General features: G+C 36.3%; 2 protein-coding genes across 3 annotated transcripts in view; one reads left to right on the top strand and one right to left on the bottom strand.

The window, feature by feature from the left end:
- radil2b (Ras association and DIL domains 2b) overlaps nucleotides 1–7,213 on the bottom strand; it is a 54,733-nt gene extending 47,520 nt beyond the window's left edge. Inside the window, exons 1-2 of the mRNA XM_079595006.1 lie at nucleotides 6,942–7,213; nucleotides 4,912–5,196 (exon numbers count right to left, since the gene is read on the bottom strand). Of these exons, the coding sequence (XP_079451132.1) occupies nucleotides 4,912–5,196; nucleotides 6,942–7,051 (395 nt within the window). The 5' untranslated portion in view covers nucleotides 7,052–7,213. The remainder of the gene's footprint in view (nucleotides 1–4,911; nucleotides 5,197–6,941) is intronic.
- A 4,461-nt stretch (nucleotides 7,214–11,674) lies between these two features.
- abcc3 (ATP-binding cassette, sub-family C (CFTR/MRP), member 3) overlaps nucleotides 11,675–15,000 on the top strand; it is an 87,755-nt gene continuing 84,429 nt past the window's right edge. For both annotated transcript variants that reach the window (XM_079595004.1, XM_079595005.1), the window contains exon 1: nucleotides 11,675–11,938. In XM_079595004.1, the coding sequence (XP_079451130.1) occupies nucleotides 11,903–11,938 (36 nt within the window). In that variant the 5' untranslated portion in view covers nucleotides 11,675–11,902. The remainder of the gene's footprint in view (nucleotides 11,939–15,000) is intronic.

Below are 15,000 nucleotides of genomic sequence, written 5' to 3'. Positions count from 1 at the left end.
TATAAAGTCAGAATTGCGAGGTATAAAGTCAGAATTGCGAGGTATAAAGTCAGAGTTGCGAGGTATAAAGTCAGAATTGCGAGGTATAAAGTCAGAGTTGCGAGGTATAAAGTCAGAGTTGCGAGGTATAAAGTCAGAATTGCGAGGTATGAAGTCAGAATTGCAAGGTATAAAGTCAGAGTTGCGAGGTATAAAGTCAGAATTGCGAGGTATAAAGTCAGAATTGCGAGGTATAAAGTCAGAGTTGCGAGGTATAAAGTCAGAATTGCGAGGTATAAAGTCAGAATTGCGAGGTATAAAGTCAGAAATGCGAGGTATAAAGTCAGAATTGCGAGGTATAAAGTCAGAATTGCGAGGTATAAAGTCAGAATTGCAAGATATAAAGTCAGAATTGCGAGGTATAAAGTCAGAATTGCGAGGTATAAAGTCAGAATTGTGAGGTATAAAGTAAAGTCAGAATTGTGAGGTATAAAGTCAGAATTGTGAGGTATAAAGTCAGAATTGCGAGATATAAAGTCAGAATTGCGAGGTATAAAGTCAGAATTGTGAGGTATAAAGTCAGAATTGTGAGGTATAAAGTAAAGTCAGAGTTGCGAGGTATAAAGTCAGAATTGCGAGGTATAAAGTCAGAATTGCGAGGTATAAAGTCAGAGTTGCGAGGTATAAAGTCAGAGTTGCGAGGTATAAAGTCAGAATTGCGAGGTATGAAGTCAGAATTGCAAGGTATAAAGTCAGAGTTGCGAGGTATAAAGTCAGAATTGCGAGGTATAAAGTCAGAATTGCGAGGTATAAAGTCAGAGTTGCGAGGTATAAAGTCAGAATTGCGAGGTATAAAGTCAGAGTTGCGAGGTATAAAGTCAGAGTTGCGAGGTATAAAGTCAGAGTTGCGAGGTATAAAGTCAGAGTTGCGAGGTATAAAGTCAGAATTGCGAGGTATAAAGTCAGAATTGCGAGGTATAAAGTCAGAATTGGGAGGTATAAAGTCAGAATTGCGAGGTATAAAGTCAGAATTGCGAGGTATAAAGTCAGAGTTGCGAGGTATAAAGTCAGAATTGCGAGGTATAAAGTCAGAATTGCGAGGTATAAAGTCAGAGTTGCGAGGTATAAAGTCAGAATTGCGAGGTATAAAGTCAGAGTTGCGAGGTATAAAGTCAGAGTTGCGAGGTATAAAGTCAGAGTTGCGAGGTATAAAGTCAGAGTTGCAAGGTATAAAGTCAGAATTGCGAGGTATAAAGTCAGAATTGCGAGGTATAAAGTCAGAATTGGGAGGTATAAAGTCAGAATTGCGAGGTATAAAGTCAGAATTGCGAGGTATAAAGTCAGAGTTGCGAGGTATAAAGTCAGAATTGCGAGGTATAAAGTCAGAGTTGCGAGGTATAAAGTCAGAATTGCGAGGTATAAAGTCAGAATTGCGAGGTATAAAGTCAGAATTGTGAGGTATAAAGTAAAGTCAGAATTGTGAGGTATAAAGTCAGAATTGTGAGGTATAAAGTAAAGTCAGAATTGTGAGGTATAAAGTCAGAATTGTGAGGTATAAAGTAAAGTCAGAGTTGCGAGGTATAAAGTCAGAATTGCGAGGTATAAAGTCAGAATTGCGAAATATAAAGTCAGAATTGCGAGGTATAAAGTCATTGCGAGGTATAAAGTCAGAATTGCGAGGTATAAAGTCAGAATTGCGAGGTATAAAGTCAGAATTGGGAGGTATAAAGTCAGAGTTGCGAGGTATAAAGTCAGAATTGCGAGGTATAAAGTCAGAATTGCGAGATATAAAGTCAGAATTGCGAGGTATAAAGTCAGAGTTGCGAGGTATAAAGTCAGAATTGCGAGATATAAAGTCAGAATTGCGAGGTATAAAGTCAGAGTTGCGAGGTATAAAGTCAGAATTGCGAGATATAAAGTCAGAATTGCGAGTTATAAAGTCAGAATTGCGAGTTATAAAGTCAGAATTGCGAGGTATAAAGTCAGAATTGCGAGGTATAAAGTCAGAATTGCGAGATATAAAGTCAGAATTGCGAGGTATAAAGTCAGAGTTGCGAGGTATAAAGTCAGAATTGCGAGGTATAAAGTCAGAATTGCGAGATATAAAGTCAGAATTGCGAGGTATAAAGTCAGAGTTGCGAAGTATAAAGTCAGAATTGGGAGGTATAAAGTCAGAATTGCGAGGTATAAAGTCAGAATTGCGAGGTATAAAGTCAGAATTGCGAGATATAAAGTCAGAATTGCGAGGTATAAAGTCAGAATTGCGAGGTATAAAGTCAGAATTGCGAGGTATAAAGTCAGAGTTGCGAGGTATAAAGTCAGAATTGCGAGATATAAAGTCAGAATTGCGAGTTATAAAGTCAGAATTGCGAGATATAAAGTTAATTTTCAGCATCATTAATCCAGTCTTCAGTGTCACATGATCCTTCAGAAATCATTCTAATATGATGATTTGCTGCTCAAGAAACATTTATGATTATTATCAGTGTTAAAAACAGTTCATATTTCTGTGGAAACCAGGATACATTTTATTTTTCAGGATTCTTTGATGAATAGAAAGTCCAAAAGAACAGCATTTATTTGAAATATAATCTTTTGTAACATCATAAATGTTTTTACTGTCATTTTTTATCAATTTAATGCATCCTTGTTGAATAAAAGTATTAATCTCGTTCAAAAAACAAACAGACATTAAGATCTTGGCAAAACACAGGCACTTTCACACACACATTCTAGTTGTAGAATTAGGAAAGAACAGAGGAGTTTCTGTGCTTTCTATCCAAATTGGCTTGCGTTCACCAAAGAATTAATGTCGCCTTGAATTTCCAAACCAATCGAGACCTTTGGTATGAAACCTTCACATGCAGTTTGAATTGTAACCAATGTGCACAAAGGCTGTTTTCCAAAAGCCTTCAGAAAATCTTCTGGTGGTTTTGTTCATAACAGCAACAGCATTATAAATTCAAAGTCACCATGAAATCAAAATAATAATTTTTTTTAATGGAATTTCGCAGAATGATTCATCGGTTCACATCATTATTGTGTTAATAATCTTGAATCATAAAAAGTTCCTCTTGCAGCATCTCTTCTCTGATGATGTGGGCGGGGCTTTAACCTGTCACTCACATGAGATCAGCCAATAGCAAACCACAACCCGCCAATCATCCAATCAATTCCCCACAGACACAATCAAGCCCCGCCCACATGTGTTCTTGTTCCAGAAGCGTTTCACTCGGGTATACAACACAATAGAGTAAAAGACCAGGGCAACTACATGACTTTAATATTATCAGTTATTCATATTTCATATGAACCTAAATATATGTCAAGTCACCTTTATTTCTATAGTGGTTTACACAATATAAATTGTTTCGAAGCATCTTTACTGTAACAAACAGAAATCAAATATAAGAAAAATTCAAATTATGCATATTATGAAAATAGTGTCATCAGATCAATAACTGTGTAAAGTTTATTCATAATGAAATAATGAAAAGAATGAAAGCAGCTCTACAGAAGACAATAAAATCGTTACTCTCATCTAATAGTGTCAGTGCAGTCAAATCAATAATACTGCTGAATAATGTCTTTTAGCTTCCCAGACAGCAACACAGTGTCGGACTCGGCCCAGATCTGGAACGCCTGGAATCCACACACTCTAAAAAATCTTGTGTTCTTTTGGTTCTTTCAGTGTTTGGGTAGTTTTTGTGTAACCCAGATCTTGGGTCAGACGTAACAACCCAGTATTTGGGTAGTTTTTGTGTTACCCAGATCCTGGGTCAGGCGTAACAACCCAGTGTTTTTGTGTAACCCAGATTTTGGGTCAGACGTAACAACCCAGTGTTTGGGTAGTTTTTGTGTAACCCAGATCTTGAGTCAGACATAACAACCCAGTGTTTGGGTAGTTTTTGTGTAACCCAGATCTTGAGTCAGACATAACAACCCAGTGTTTGGGTAGTTTTTGTGCAACCCACATCTTAGGTCAGACGTAACAACCCAGTGTTTGGGTAGTTTTTGTGTAACCCAGATCTTGAGTCAGACATAACAACCCAGTGTTTGGGTAGTTTTTGTGTAACCCAGATCTTGGGTCAGACATAACAACCCAGTGTTTGGGTAGTTTTTGTGTAACCTAGATCCTGGGTCAGACGTAACAACCCAGTGTTTGGGGAGTTTTTGTGTTACCCATGTCCTGGGTCAGACGTGACGACCCAGTGTTTGGGTAGTTTTTGTGTTAACCATGTCCTGGGTCAGGCGTAACAACCCAGTGTTTGGGTAGTTTTTGTGTTAACCATGTCCTGGGTCAGATGTAACAACCCAGTGTTTGGGTAGTTTTTGTGTTAACCATGTCCTGGGTCAGACGTAACAACCCAGTGTTTGAGTAGTTTTTGTGTAACCCAGATCTTGGGTCAGACGTAACAACCCAGTGTTTGGGTAGTTTTTGTGTAACCCAGATCCTGGGTCAGACGTAACAACCCAGTGTTTGGGTAGTTTTTGTGTAACCCAGATCCTGGGTCAGACGTAACAACCCAGTGTTTGGGTAGTTTTGTGTAACCCAGCTCCTGAGTCAGACGTAACAACCCAGTGTTTGGGTAGTTTTTGTGTTGACCATGTCCTGGGTCAGACGTAACAACCCAGTGTTTGGGTAGTTTTTGTGTAACCCAGATCCTGAGTCAGACGTGTAACCCAGCTCCTGAGTCAGACGTAACAACCCAGTGTTTGGGTAGTTTTTGTGTTGACCATGTCCTGGGTCAGACGTAACAACCCAGTGTTTGGGTAGTTTTTGTGTTAAATTTCACTGGGTAAAATTAACCCAATATGTGTTCTGTCCTATATTTTCAATATAGGGTTGTTTAAGAGTGCGTGTGGCCCGGATCTGGGCCGACTCTATGTTGCTGTCTGGGTTCTGACTGCTGTATAATGTTGATCACTCACCTGGCGAGAGCCTCTTTGACCAGCTCTTTGGCACTGGAGTGTGTCGTGGCCAGAACACTCTTGTAATTTGCTCCTTCGCAAATCTCAGTGCCGAAGATCTTCAGGATGCCTGGAGCCGAGACCTGATTGGACAGTTCTGAGGGATCGTCCGTCACCTCAGCCGAGTCTCTCCGAGGGCCGCGGCCGAACACAGCCGACAGGCGCTGGCGCCGGATCTTGTTCTTGGCCGGTTGCCGGATCCCGACGCTCTCCGTGGATCTGCCCGTGCCACTGGACGAGCTCGACCTGGAGGAGGGAAGCAGACGAATCAACTCGATGCAAACCTGCACTGCTTTAAAGGCATAGTTCACCCAAAAATGAAAATTACCCCATGATTTACTCACCCATCTATACATAATAAAAGTGCATCTATCCATCATAAAAGTGCATCTTTATCATGGATAGATGGACTTTTATGATGGACAGATGCACTTTTATGATGGACAGATGCACTTTTATGATGGATAGATGCACTTTTATGATGGACAGATACACTTTTATGATGGACAGATGCACTTTTATGATGGACAGATACACTTTTATGATGGACAGATGCACTTTTATGATGGACAGATACACTTTTATGATGGATAGATGCACTTTTATGATGGACAGATGCACTTTTATGATGGATAGATTTAAAACAGAAACGACCATACACTGCCATTATAAAGCTTGGAAGAGTCAGGACATTTTTTAATATAACTCTGATTGTGTTCGTCTGATAGAAGAATGTCATATACACCTATGATGACTTCAGGGTGAGTATATCATGGGCTAATTTTCATTTTTGGGTGAACTATCCCTTTAATCTGGCTGTCCATCACTAATGAACAACAATGAGCAAATGCGTAGTTCCTGTAAATACCTTAATAATACTTTGAGGATTTTGTGTAAATCCTGTATTTCAGTAGCAGTGGCACAAAAGCTCCTTTTCAGTGCGTCAGTATTAAATGTGTTTCTTCATCTTTTGGATGAAATCTCTAAAGTCTCTATTTTATAGTTGTTCCAAGGGAATAGTTGGTATAGTTGGAATGGCGCTATTACAATTGATTGTTCTGATTAAGCTTTGTAATATTATTGTGGAATCATTTTTCAAGGAATTATGTAGTATAATTCTGCTAAATTTATTCATATTTATGGATTTATGTATGATACCAGACACATTTCTGCTCTATAACAAACAGAATAAGTTAAACTAACTAACTTAAAACATACCTTTCACATAATCACTTGTTTAATAACAATGTCCAACAGTGTATGAAGAACAAATCATGAGAAATCCTTTCCATTACAGTGTCATTTCCATCTCAATATTGAACGTGGAATATGATGTGGTGGAAATAACATTTTAAACAACTTGACTAGAAATGATGCACAATAAAATATACTCATGCATTAAATGGCTAATAGGTTCTTCACTGACTTTTTTTCAAAGTTATGATCAAAAAAAAATTTCCCCATTGAAATGAAGCCGCAACTGTGGGGCGGTTGTGATTTGTGTAATATTCATAAATCATATAAATAATTTTAACACAATAAATGATTCATGTTTATTTCGCACTTTGTTTATTAGAGCATAGTTTTTAAAATATAAAAAACTTTTCTTATTTCATTTTAAATATTGAAAGTCTGCTGGAACAAGTGTAAAACTCATAAAAGGCATTTTTTAAATAATCAGAAGGTATAAAAATGTTTACACGTGTGATCTTCGTATGAAAAAATGTTGTAAGAGACTTAAAATCACACTTTAAAAAAATGCTGGGTTGTTTTAACTCAATTTTGGGTCAAATATGGACAAACCCAAAACGTTTGGTGAAAATGTGTAGAAAAATTCAACCCAACAGCTGGGTTTGTCCATATTTTACCCAAAATTGGGTGTGTGTTTTTTTTAGTATTGCTTTGACGTAAAGTTATAGATATAATATCAAAGGGATAGCTAGCTTATGAATGATAAATCAGTCCTTTAATAACTTTATAAGTGAACTCACTGGACGGATCCATTGCTGTGTTTCCTCCCGACCCGTGAGAGTCTCCTACGGGACGCGCTGTCCGGTAAACCCGGTAATCTCCGGTCGTGCCCGATCATCGTTCCCGTCATCAGCTGTCGTCTAGTTAACGGGTCCGTTAGAATGATGTTCCCGAGGTCCCGAGCTGCGCGCGCATCATATGAACCGGTCAAACACTGTTCCTGGGTCAGACAGAGGCGATGTGAACTCTCCACTCTTCGGATCAACACTGAATGAGTTTCTGCTCTGCGTGTCTAAAGTTCTGCGTCTCGAACACAACTCTGTCTACGTAGGCAGCACTTGTGGGCATCACGGGCGCGTTCCCGAGGGAAAATGCTGCGCGCGCCTGTGATGCCCACAATCATGTCTAGGTTTTTAGTGTGTATTGAGACACTACAGGCTGACTGGCCGGAATGTGCTCTGATGATGGACGGTATGTAACAGTTTATGACTGATTTCAGGAAAAAAAAAACTATTTTCTATCATTAAGTTGGCTTGAAAAAGCTTTTTTATTCTTCTTCTTCTGAGATTTCCCAATTCTACTCGTAGGCTCAAGCTACATCCACCAAACTCAGACAAGATCTCCAGACTGTTCTGATTTAGTTTGCTTTATCCTTTCTGACTGATCCGACTTACTGTTTTTTTCTGAAATCCCATAAACTTTCATTGAGGGAATATTTAGATGAGCCGAGACCGTTCAAACTCCAACTGTCAAATATCTATCTATCTATCTATCTATCTATCTATCTATCTATCTATCTATCTATCTATCTATCTATCTATCTATCTATCTATCTATCTATCTATCTATCTATCTATCTATCTATCTATCTATCTATCGTCCCTTTCCATCCGTTCACACTACAGCTCCGTTTTTGAAGTGTGCGCATGCGCCAGCGCTAGTTAGGAGAAATCCCGCGAAGAGTCAAACGTACGTAAGTCAAACAAAACAAAACAAAACAAAACAAAACGACAGGGAACTAAAACAACATTGAAGTCCTCATATAGTTACAAGAATAGCTACTGACTAAGTTTATACCAAACAAGGCAGGTTATAACTTGGTTAACAATGAACGTGACGTCTTTGTTGTTTGTGTAATTATACTTGTATTAAATACATTAATTGCGATCTCGAATCGATCATATATTGGTAAATTAAAGTCGTTCAACAGACAGAGGTGCGACCATGTTACTTTGAAAGTCGGTACTAGCTAGCTAGTTATCGTATAATGAATGATGGTTAAGCTGGCAGTGAGTGGACACGGGCGCCATCTTGTGGTCAAACTGAGAAACAACACTTCGGTTTGTGTCTTATTTAAACTAACTAACAAAATAAATACATTTAAATGAAATAAAAAAGTATTAAAATAAAAAATAAATTAATACATTGTATTCAATAACATTTATATAAATACATAAAAGTGTATTTAAATAAAAAAAGTGTATTTAAATAAATACAATCTAATTGAACTAAAAACATAAATAAATAATTAACTAATTGCAATTATTTAAATAAAAATTATTTTATTGTTTATTACCTTGAGACATTTGAGTGTACTTTGTTGACCAACTGTGTATGGTATGATTATTATTTTGACCTTTTACAAAGTAATAACTTATATTGTTCATGAACGTGTTTCCATAATAATACAATCATAAGTGGATCTGGATACAGTAAACACATAACACAGTTCAACATGGAGATAGATGGAAACAAAAACCGAAGTTTTCTACTACCCCCGTGTTCCCCTCACACATAAGTGTGTAATTTACTCAATTGCCTTTCCTTTCAGATATTTAAAATGACTTGCAGATTTATAACTTTATTACCTCTGAAGACATGATTGTAAACAAAAGATTTGCGGCTGATGCTCCTTTGGTTATGAACAGCTCGTGCTCGTGCAAGCGTGCGTGTGCGTGTGGTCCATGAGCGTGCACACCTCGGGTTGCAGTTTCGCTTGTCGCCAGAGGGGGCATAGTTCTGCAAAAACTCAGAGACCAGCGCAATGCACCTTTAATTCGATTTTATTTATTTAAATACAAATTTATTTATTTATTTTAATCAATTAATTAATTTTATTTTGTATTAATGTAGCTATTATTTATTTTAAATATTTATTTATTTTATTCAAATTCATTTATTTTGTTGGTTTAATCTTATTTTATTTATGTTTTTAGTTTAACAAATGTATTTAATTTATTTAAATACACATGTATTAGTTTTATTAATATATTTTAATTTAATGTATTAATTTATTATTTTAATAATAATTTTATTTAAATAATTGCAATTAATTAATTATTTATTTATGTTTTTAGTTTAATTTGATTTTATTTATTTAAATACACTTTTATTTATTTATATAAATTTTATTGAATACAATGTATTAATTTATTTTGTATTTTAATACTTTTTTTATTTCATTCAAATGTATTTATTTTGTTGCTTTAATCTTATTTTTAATTTCATTTATGTTTTTAGTTTAATCACCTTTATTTAATTTATTTAAATGACTATTTTAATCAATTTAATTTAGGACAATGTATTAATTCATTTTTTTTATTTTACTTTTTTTATTAAAATGTATGTCTTTTGTTAGATTAATCTTTTATTTATTTATTTTAAAAAAATGTACACTACTTTTCTCTAAGCTTTTCCCCGATCCCAGTCTGAAACCCCAGGCTTATGTGTGTTTATTTACATGTGTTTAATATTGGGTTATCTCATCTCTGTATGTGTTGTCAGTGTGTATGTTGTGTATGGTTACCTGGACTGTCTGACAAACAGACACACACACTTTACTCTCTAGATATTCTTTCTCAAGTTAAATAATAATAATGTTTGACATCATTCTGACTTCTCGTGTCAACCACTAGAGGGCGCGCGACACCCAAAAAGAAAAAAAACATAACTTTTTGTTCAAAAAACACATAACATATTAAACATATTTTACATTGCTGAGTCACAATGAGTTGGCAATCTCTCTGGGTTGTTATAGCATTTGGCCTTGGAAGTGTTTGCTGTAGTATTGTGCTTTATCTGGACATTATAGGTGTTTTTTTAGATAATAACCCTCGATATTATAAACTCAGAGCAGTTTTTTTGCCTTATGATTCAGCAATTATAATGACTTCCAGTCAAGAAGAATAGTAATGGAGGAGAAAAACAGTGGATTAAACAGTTATTCTGTTATATAAAGACTTATTAGAGATAAACACACACACACATACACACACATTTCAACATTTACAGATGCGTGCCAGCAACAATCCTTTATGAATATGATGCTATGTATGTACCAGACAACACTTTGCATGAATGCAAATGAAGGTCTTGTAAGCATCATCTTCTTTGGGGCATAAATAATAATGCAAATATGTGTGTGTGTGTTTTTTCCTGCGATGTATGCGAGCATTGTAAAACACACACACATGGGGATCGGGCAAAGATATCTCTGGTTACACTGTACAAGGTCTAATTTAATAGCGTTATTTAATGCATTAATATTAGCTTCTCTTGTGCATCATTAGCTCATGTGTGTGTGTGTGTGTGTGTGTGTGTGTGTGTTTCTGACCTATAGGCATCACTTTAGGGACAAAATTATAAAAAAATAAACTAATTTTGTGAATGTCCTTAAGAAAACTGTTCATTTGTTTTAGTGAAAGCTTTGGATTATAAATTATAAATCCATCAAATATGACAGATAGTCATGTGACCCCATCCTAAAATTTAAAATTAAAATTACAAAAAAAGTACATTAAAATTTTTGTTGTACAGTATAATATTGTACAATATTTAGTTTCTATTACATTACATCATTGCATATTTTTCTACTCATGTATACTATTTTATAATTTTAATTTAAATCACATTTCTCTTTTTATTTTAATCACTTTATTTAATTTCAGTAGTTACTCAGTTTCACCTTATTTTAATTGTATTTATTTATTTAATTATAATGTATTAATTTATTATTTAATCGTTGAATTTATTTATTTTAATCAATTTATTTTAATATATTGTATTAATTTATTATTTAATCGTTGAATTTATCTATTTTAATCAATTTATTTTAATATATTGTATTAATTTATTATTTGAATTTCTTTTTAGTTTATTAAAATGAATTTTGTTAGTTTAATCACACTTATTTTATTTATTTAAATAACATTTTGTAAATTTATTTCAATTTAATGTATTAATTTATTTGTATTTAAATAAAGTTGTATTTATTTACTTTAATCAATTAATTTTAATATAATGTATTAATTTATTATTTATTCATTTAAAATATTTTTTAATTTGTTTAAAAATTATTTTATTAATGTAATTTCATTTTTTTTACTTTAATCAATTTTTAAATGCTATTTTATTTTGTATTTAATGTATTTATGTGTTTATTTTTATTATTTTTATTTAAATACAATTTTATTTATTTATTTTAATCAATTTTAATATAATGTATTAATGTATTATTAATCGGTTTCAAAGGTATTTATTTGTTTAGTTTAATCTTGTTTTAATTTTTATTTAATTTTTTACAGTTTTTCTCTAAACGAACCCCAAACCATTCATTTTAATATTTTTTTTAAACTTTAATACAACTTATGTTGCCCTCCTCGTGTCTCCGGACAACACCCGACTTTTTTATGTGTCTTTTTTGCTCGCGAGCGCGCGCGCGTGCAACATGCGCGCAGAAAATGGGCGGAGTCTCGTGCCATGACAACCTCTGAGTGACAGACTGACTGTCTCTAATGCACTCTCGGTTCTGGACGGGGGGAGGAGGGTCGGGACCGGCCACACACACACACACGGTGTACACACGGTGCGGTGTGTGTCGTCTATGACTGTGTGTTAAGTTGTTTAGTTGCATGCGAGCAGAACAGAGAGAAGCAGCCACATCCTCTCGGCTCGAGGAAGAGGTCCATTACCATCCGCGCTCATGGAGCTCTTATGCGGCCGCGAGCTGCCATTCTGGGTGAGTTCTGCAAACACATCTGGGTTCGGCTGTTTTCAGCTGTTCATTATATATAAAGAAGCTTTTCCGCTGTGCTCTGTTTCCTTGACTCTCGTTCAACTACAAACGAGTCTCGTGAGTCGCTGGAGTGGCGCTTAAATACGCAGAAGCAACGCGTCGAATCTTCTGAGTTGGATCGTTTCAGTGAATCGGTTCCGAGTTGGTAGTGAATCGGATCTGGTGTCAGCTCTGATTTCGGAACCGCATACTAGCTTACTATCTCTGCTATAGAAAGATATGCTAAAAGTGCTCTCAGTAGTATGCGGTTCCGAGCACTGTTCAACTCCTCAGTGAACCGAACTCCGGACGGGTTTAATTCGTAGCGATTCGGTTCAGCAGCGAGAACCGAGGTTTGAGTTTGAATACTTGTTGGTGTTTTTTGTTCATGTATCACACACACACACACACACACACACACACACACACACACACACACACACACACACACACACACACACACACACACACACACACACACACACACACACACACACACACACAATAGGATAGTAAAGCAAGGCAGTAAAGTAAATACACTAATATATAGTCCACAACAAAAAAAACTGAGTTTGATGCTAATAGCGGAAAATTACAAATGACCTGGAATATATTTTAGGAATTATATATAAGCAAACAGTTTATTAAAAAAAAAAACATGCAAAAAAAAGTGAATGAAATTAATTTTAGCATTGCAAATTAAATTATATGTATGTATAAAGTTCAATTAAGTTTAACATTTATGAAACTTTGTTTTATAAGCTGAATGATGGAGGATATACTCTTAGATGTTACAGTGTAATTATACATGTAAGTACTGAGTATTATTGATTAACTACATGTACTTGCTATAGGGTTAGGGTTAGTCACTATGCCCACACACACACACACACACACACACACACACACACACACACACACACACACACACACACTCCTGAAGTCTAATCTAAACCTGAGAGAGTAATTCCAGCTGAACTGTTAGCTATAGCTCCAGTTGATCCCAGCAGCTGCACACACCCACTCTAATCACATCACTGACGATCAAACACGGCAGCGATGAACATCTCCTCGTCTGAGTCCACACACACTTACATCTGTAGAGTAGACCTTAGATGAGTCGATCTGATGCCTTGTTCTTGGGTCTAGGACAAACGGTGTACAGAATAATAATAACAAGAATGTACATTTCCTGAAGAACATGTGAGTGGTGCTTGCAGTGGCAAAACTCAGCAATTGGTTGCTAGGGTGTTTCTAGGCGGTTGCTAGGGTATACTGGATGGTTGAGAGGGTGTTGCTACGGTGTTAGGGTAACTGAGGTGGTTGCTAGGGTGTTAGGGTAACTGAGGTGGTTGCTAGGGTGTTGCTATGTGGTTGCTAGGGTGGTCTGAGTGGTTGTTAGGGTTTTCTGGATGGTTTCTAGGGTGTTGCAAGGTGGTTGAGGGTGTTGCTACACTGTAAAAAAATATTTTCAGGATTTGCTATCACAACTTTTTATCTTTTGACAAATCAACTTCGATAACTAATGTGTGAAGATAACATACTATTTTGAGTTTCTGTTTATTAAACCATTCTTCTTCATTGTATTAACTACAATTTTTAATTACAACGAACTCAAAATTTTAAGGCAACAAGGTAACTTGCTTTTTTGAGTTAAACCAACATTTTTTTTTAAGTGCAAGGTGTTCTGGGTGCTCGCTATGGTGTTGATAGAGTACTTGGGTTGGTTGCTAAGGCCTTGCTATGTGGTTGATAGGGTGGCATGAGTGGTTGCTAAAGAGTCGCCAGGGTATACTGGATGGTTGCTAGGTGGTTGAGGGTGTTCTCAGTGGCTGCTTTGGTGTTGCTAGAGTACTTGGGGTGGTTGCTAGGGCCTTGCTATGCGGTTGCTAGGGTGGCATGAGTGGTTTCTAAGGAGTCGCTTGGGTATACTGGATGGTTGCTAGGTGGTTGAGGGTGTTCTCGGTGGCTGCTTTGGTGTTGCTAGAGTACTTGGGGTGGTTGCTAGGGTGTTGCTATGCGGTTGCTATGGTGGCATGAGTGGATGCTAGGGTGTTGCTAGGGTATACTGGATGGTTGCTAGGTGGTTGAGGGTGTTCTGGGTGGTTGCTACAGTGTTGCTATAGTACTACAGGTGGTTGCTAGGGTGTTGCTATGCGGTTGCTGGGGTGACATGGGTGGTTACTAGGGTGTTGCTATGCAGTTGCTAAGGTACTTGGGGTGGTTGCACGCGCACTCAATACAATATATATGTCCAAAGACTCCCCTTATCACGTTTAACAGACGCGTCCAAAAGAAACCTTGATTTTCGCGCTCATGCGTCCCGTTCTGACCCAGGATTGAAGACCTCCAGCAGGGAAACGGAGGAGATGTCCAGATCTTTGCATTTCTTCTTAACCTACATAGTGTTGATCGTCTGTAACACAGACTGTATGGGGGAGTAATGACCCTGAGAATAAGCCTTTACCTGGAATAACCTCGCAAACAACCAGAGCATGTGACAACATGCCCCGACCCTCAATAACACACACATAATAACACATTAATGTTCATACTTCCTCATTAAACACACGGACTCATCACTGAATCAGAGTTCCCAACTCTTTACATGATCAATCTATACTCTCAGCAATATTAATATGCTCTAAAATGTTCAAATAAAGCCATATTGCTGCTAATAATAATAATAGTTTGTAGTTATATGGGTGTTTAATGTCATTTCAAAGTGTAAACAAAATATCCAATATTGACCGATACAGACTGATAACTGATATTGAGATTATTTCCATAATCATACGCTGTCAATATCAGCCTGTATATTTGCTGATGTAAACTATTCCAGTGTCAAATCCGGTAACCTTGTGTGAAAAATATCAATTTCATATGCATAAAGCATGCTATTGGTGTCATATTTCACATGTAGGCGAGAGTCCTCTCAATGCACACACACTCAAACCAGAATGTATTCAGACCTTCAACATTATCACAGTTTATAGTTTATAAAACAATGATAAAATATGACAGAA

Source organism: Phoxinus phoxinus (assembly GCF_949152265.1).
Source record: "Phoxinus phoxinus genome assembly, chromosome: 21".
NCBI classification, from domain to species: Eukaryota; Metazoa; Chordata; class Actinopteri; order Cypriniformes; family Leuciscidae; genus Phoxinus; species Phoxinus phoxinus.
This window is presented reverse-complemented; position numbering and strand designations above follow the sequence as displayed.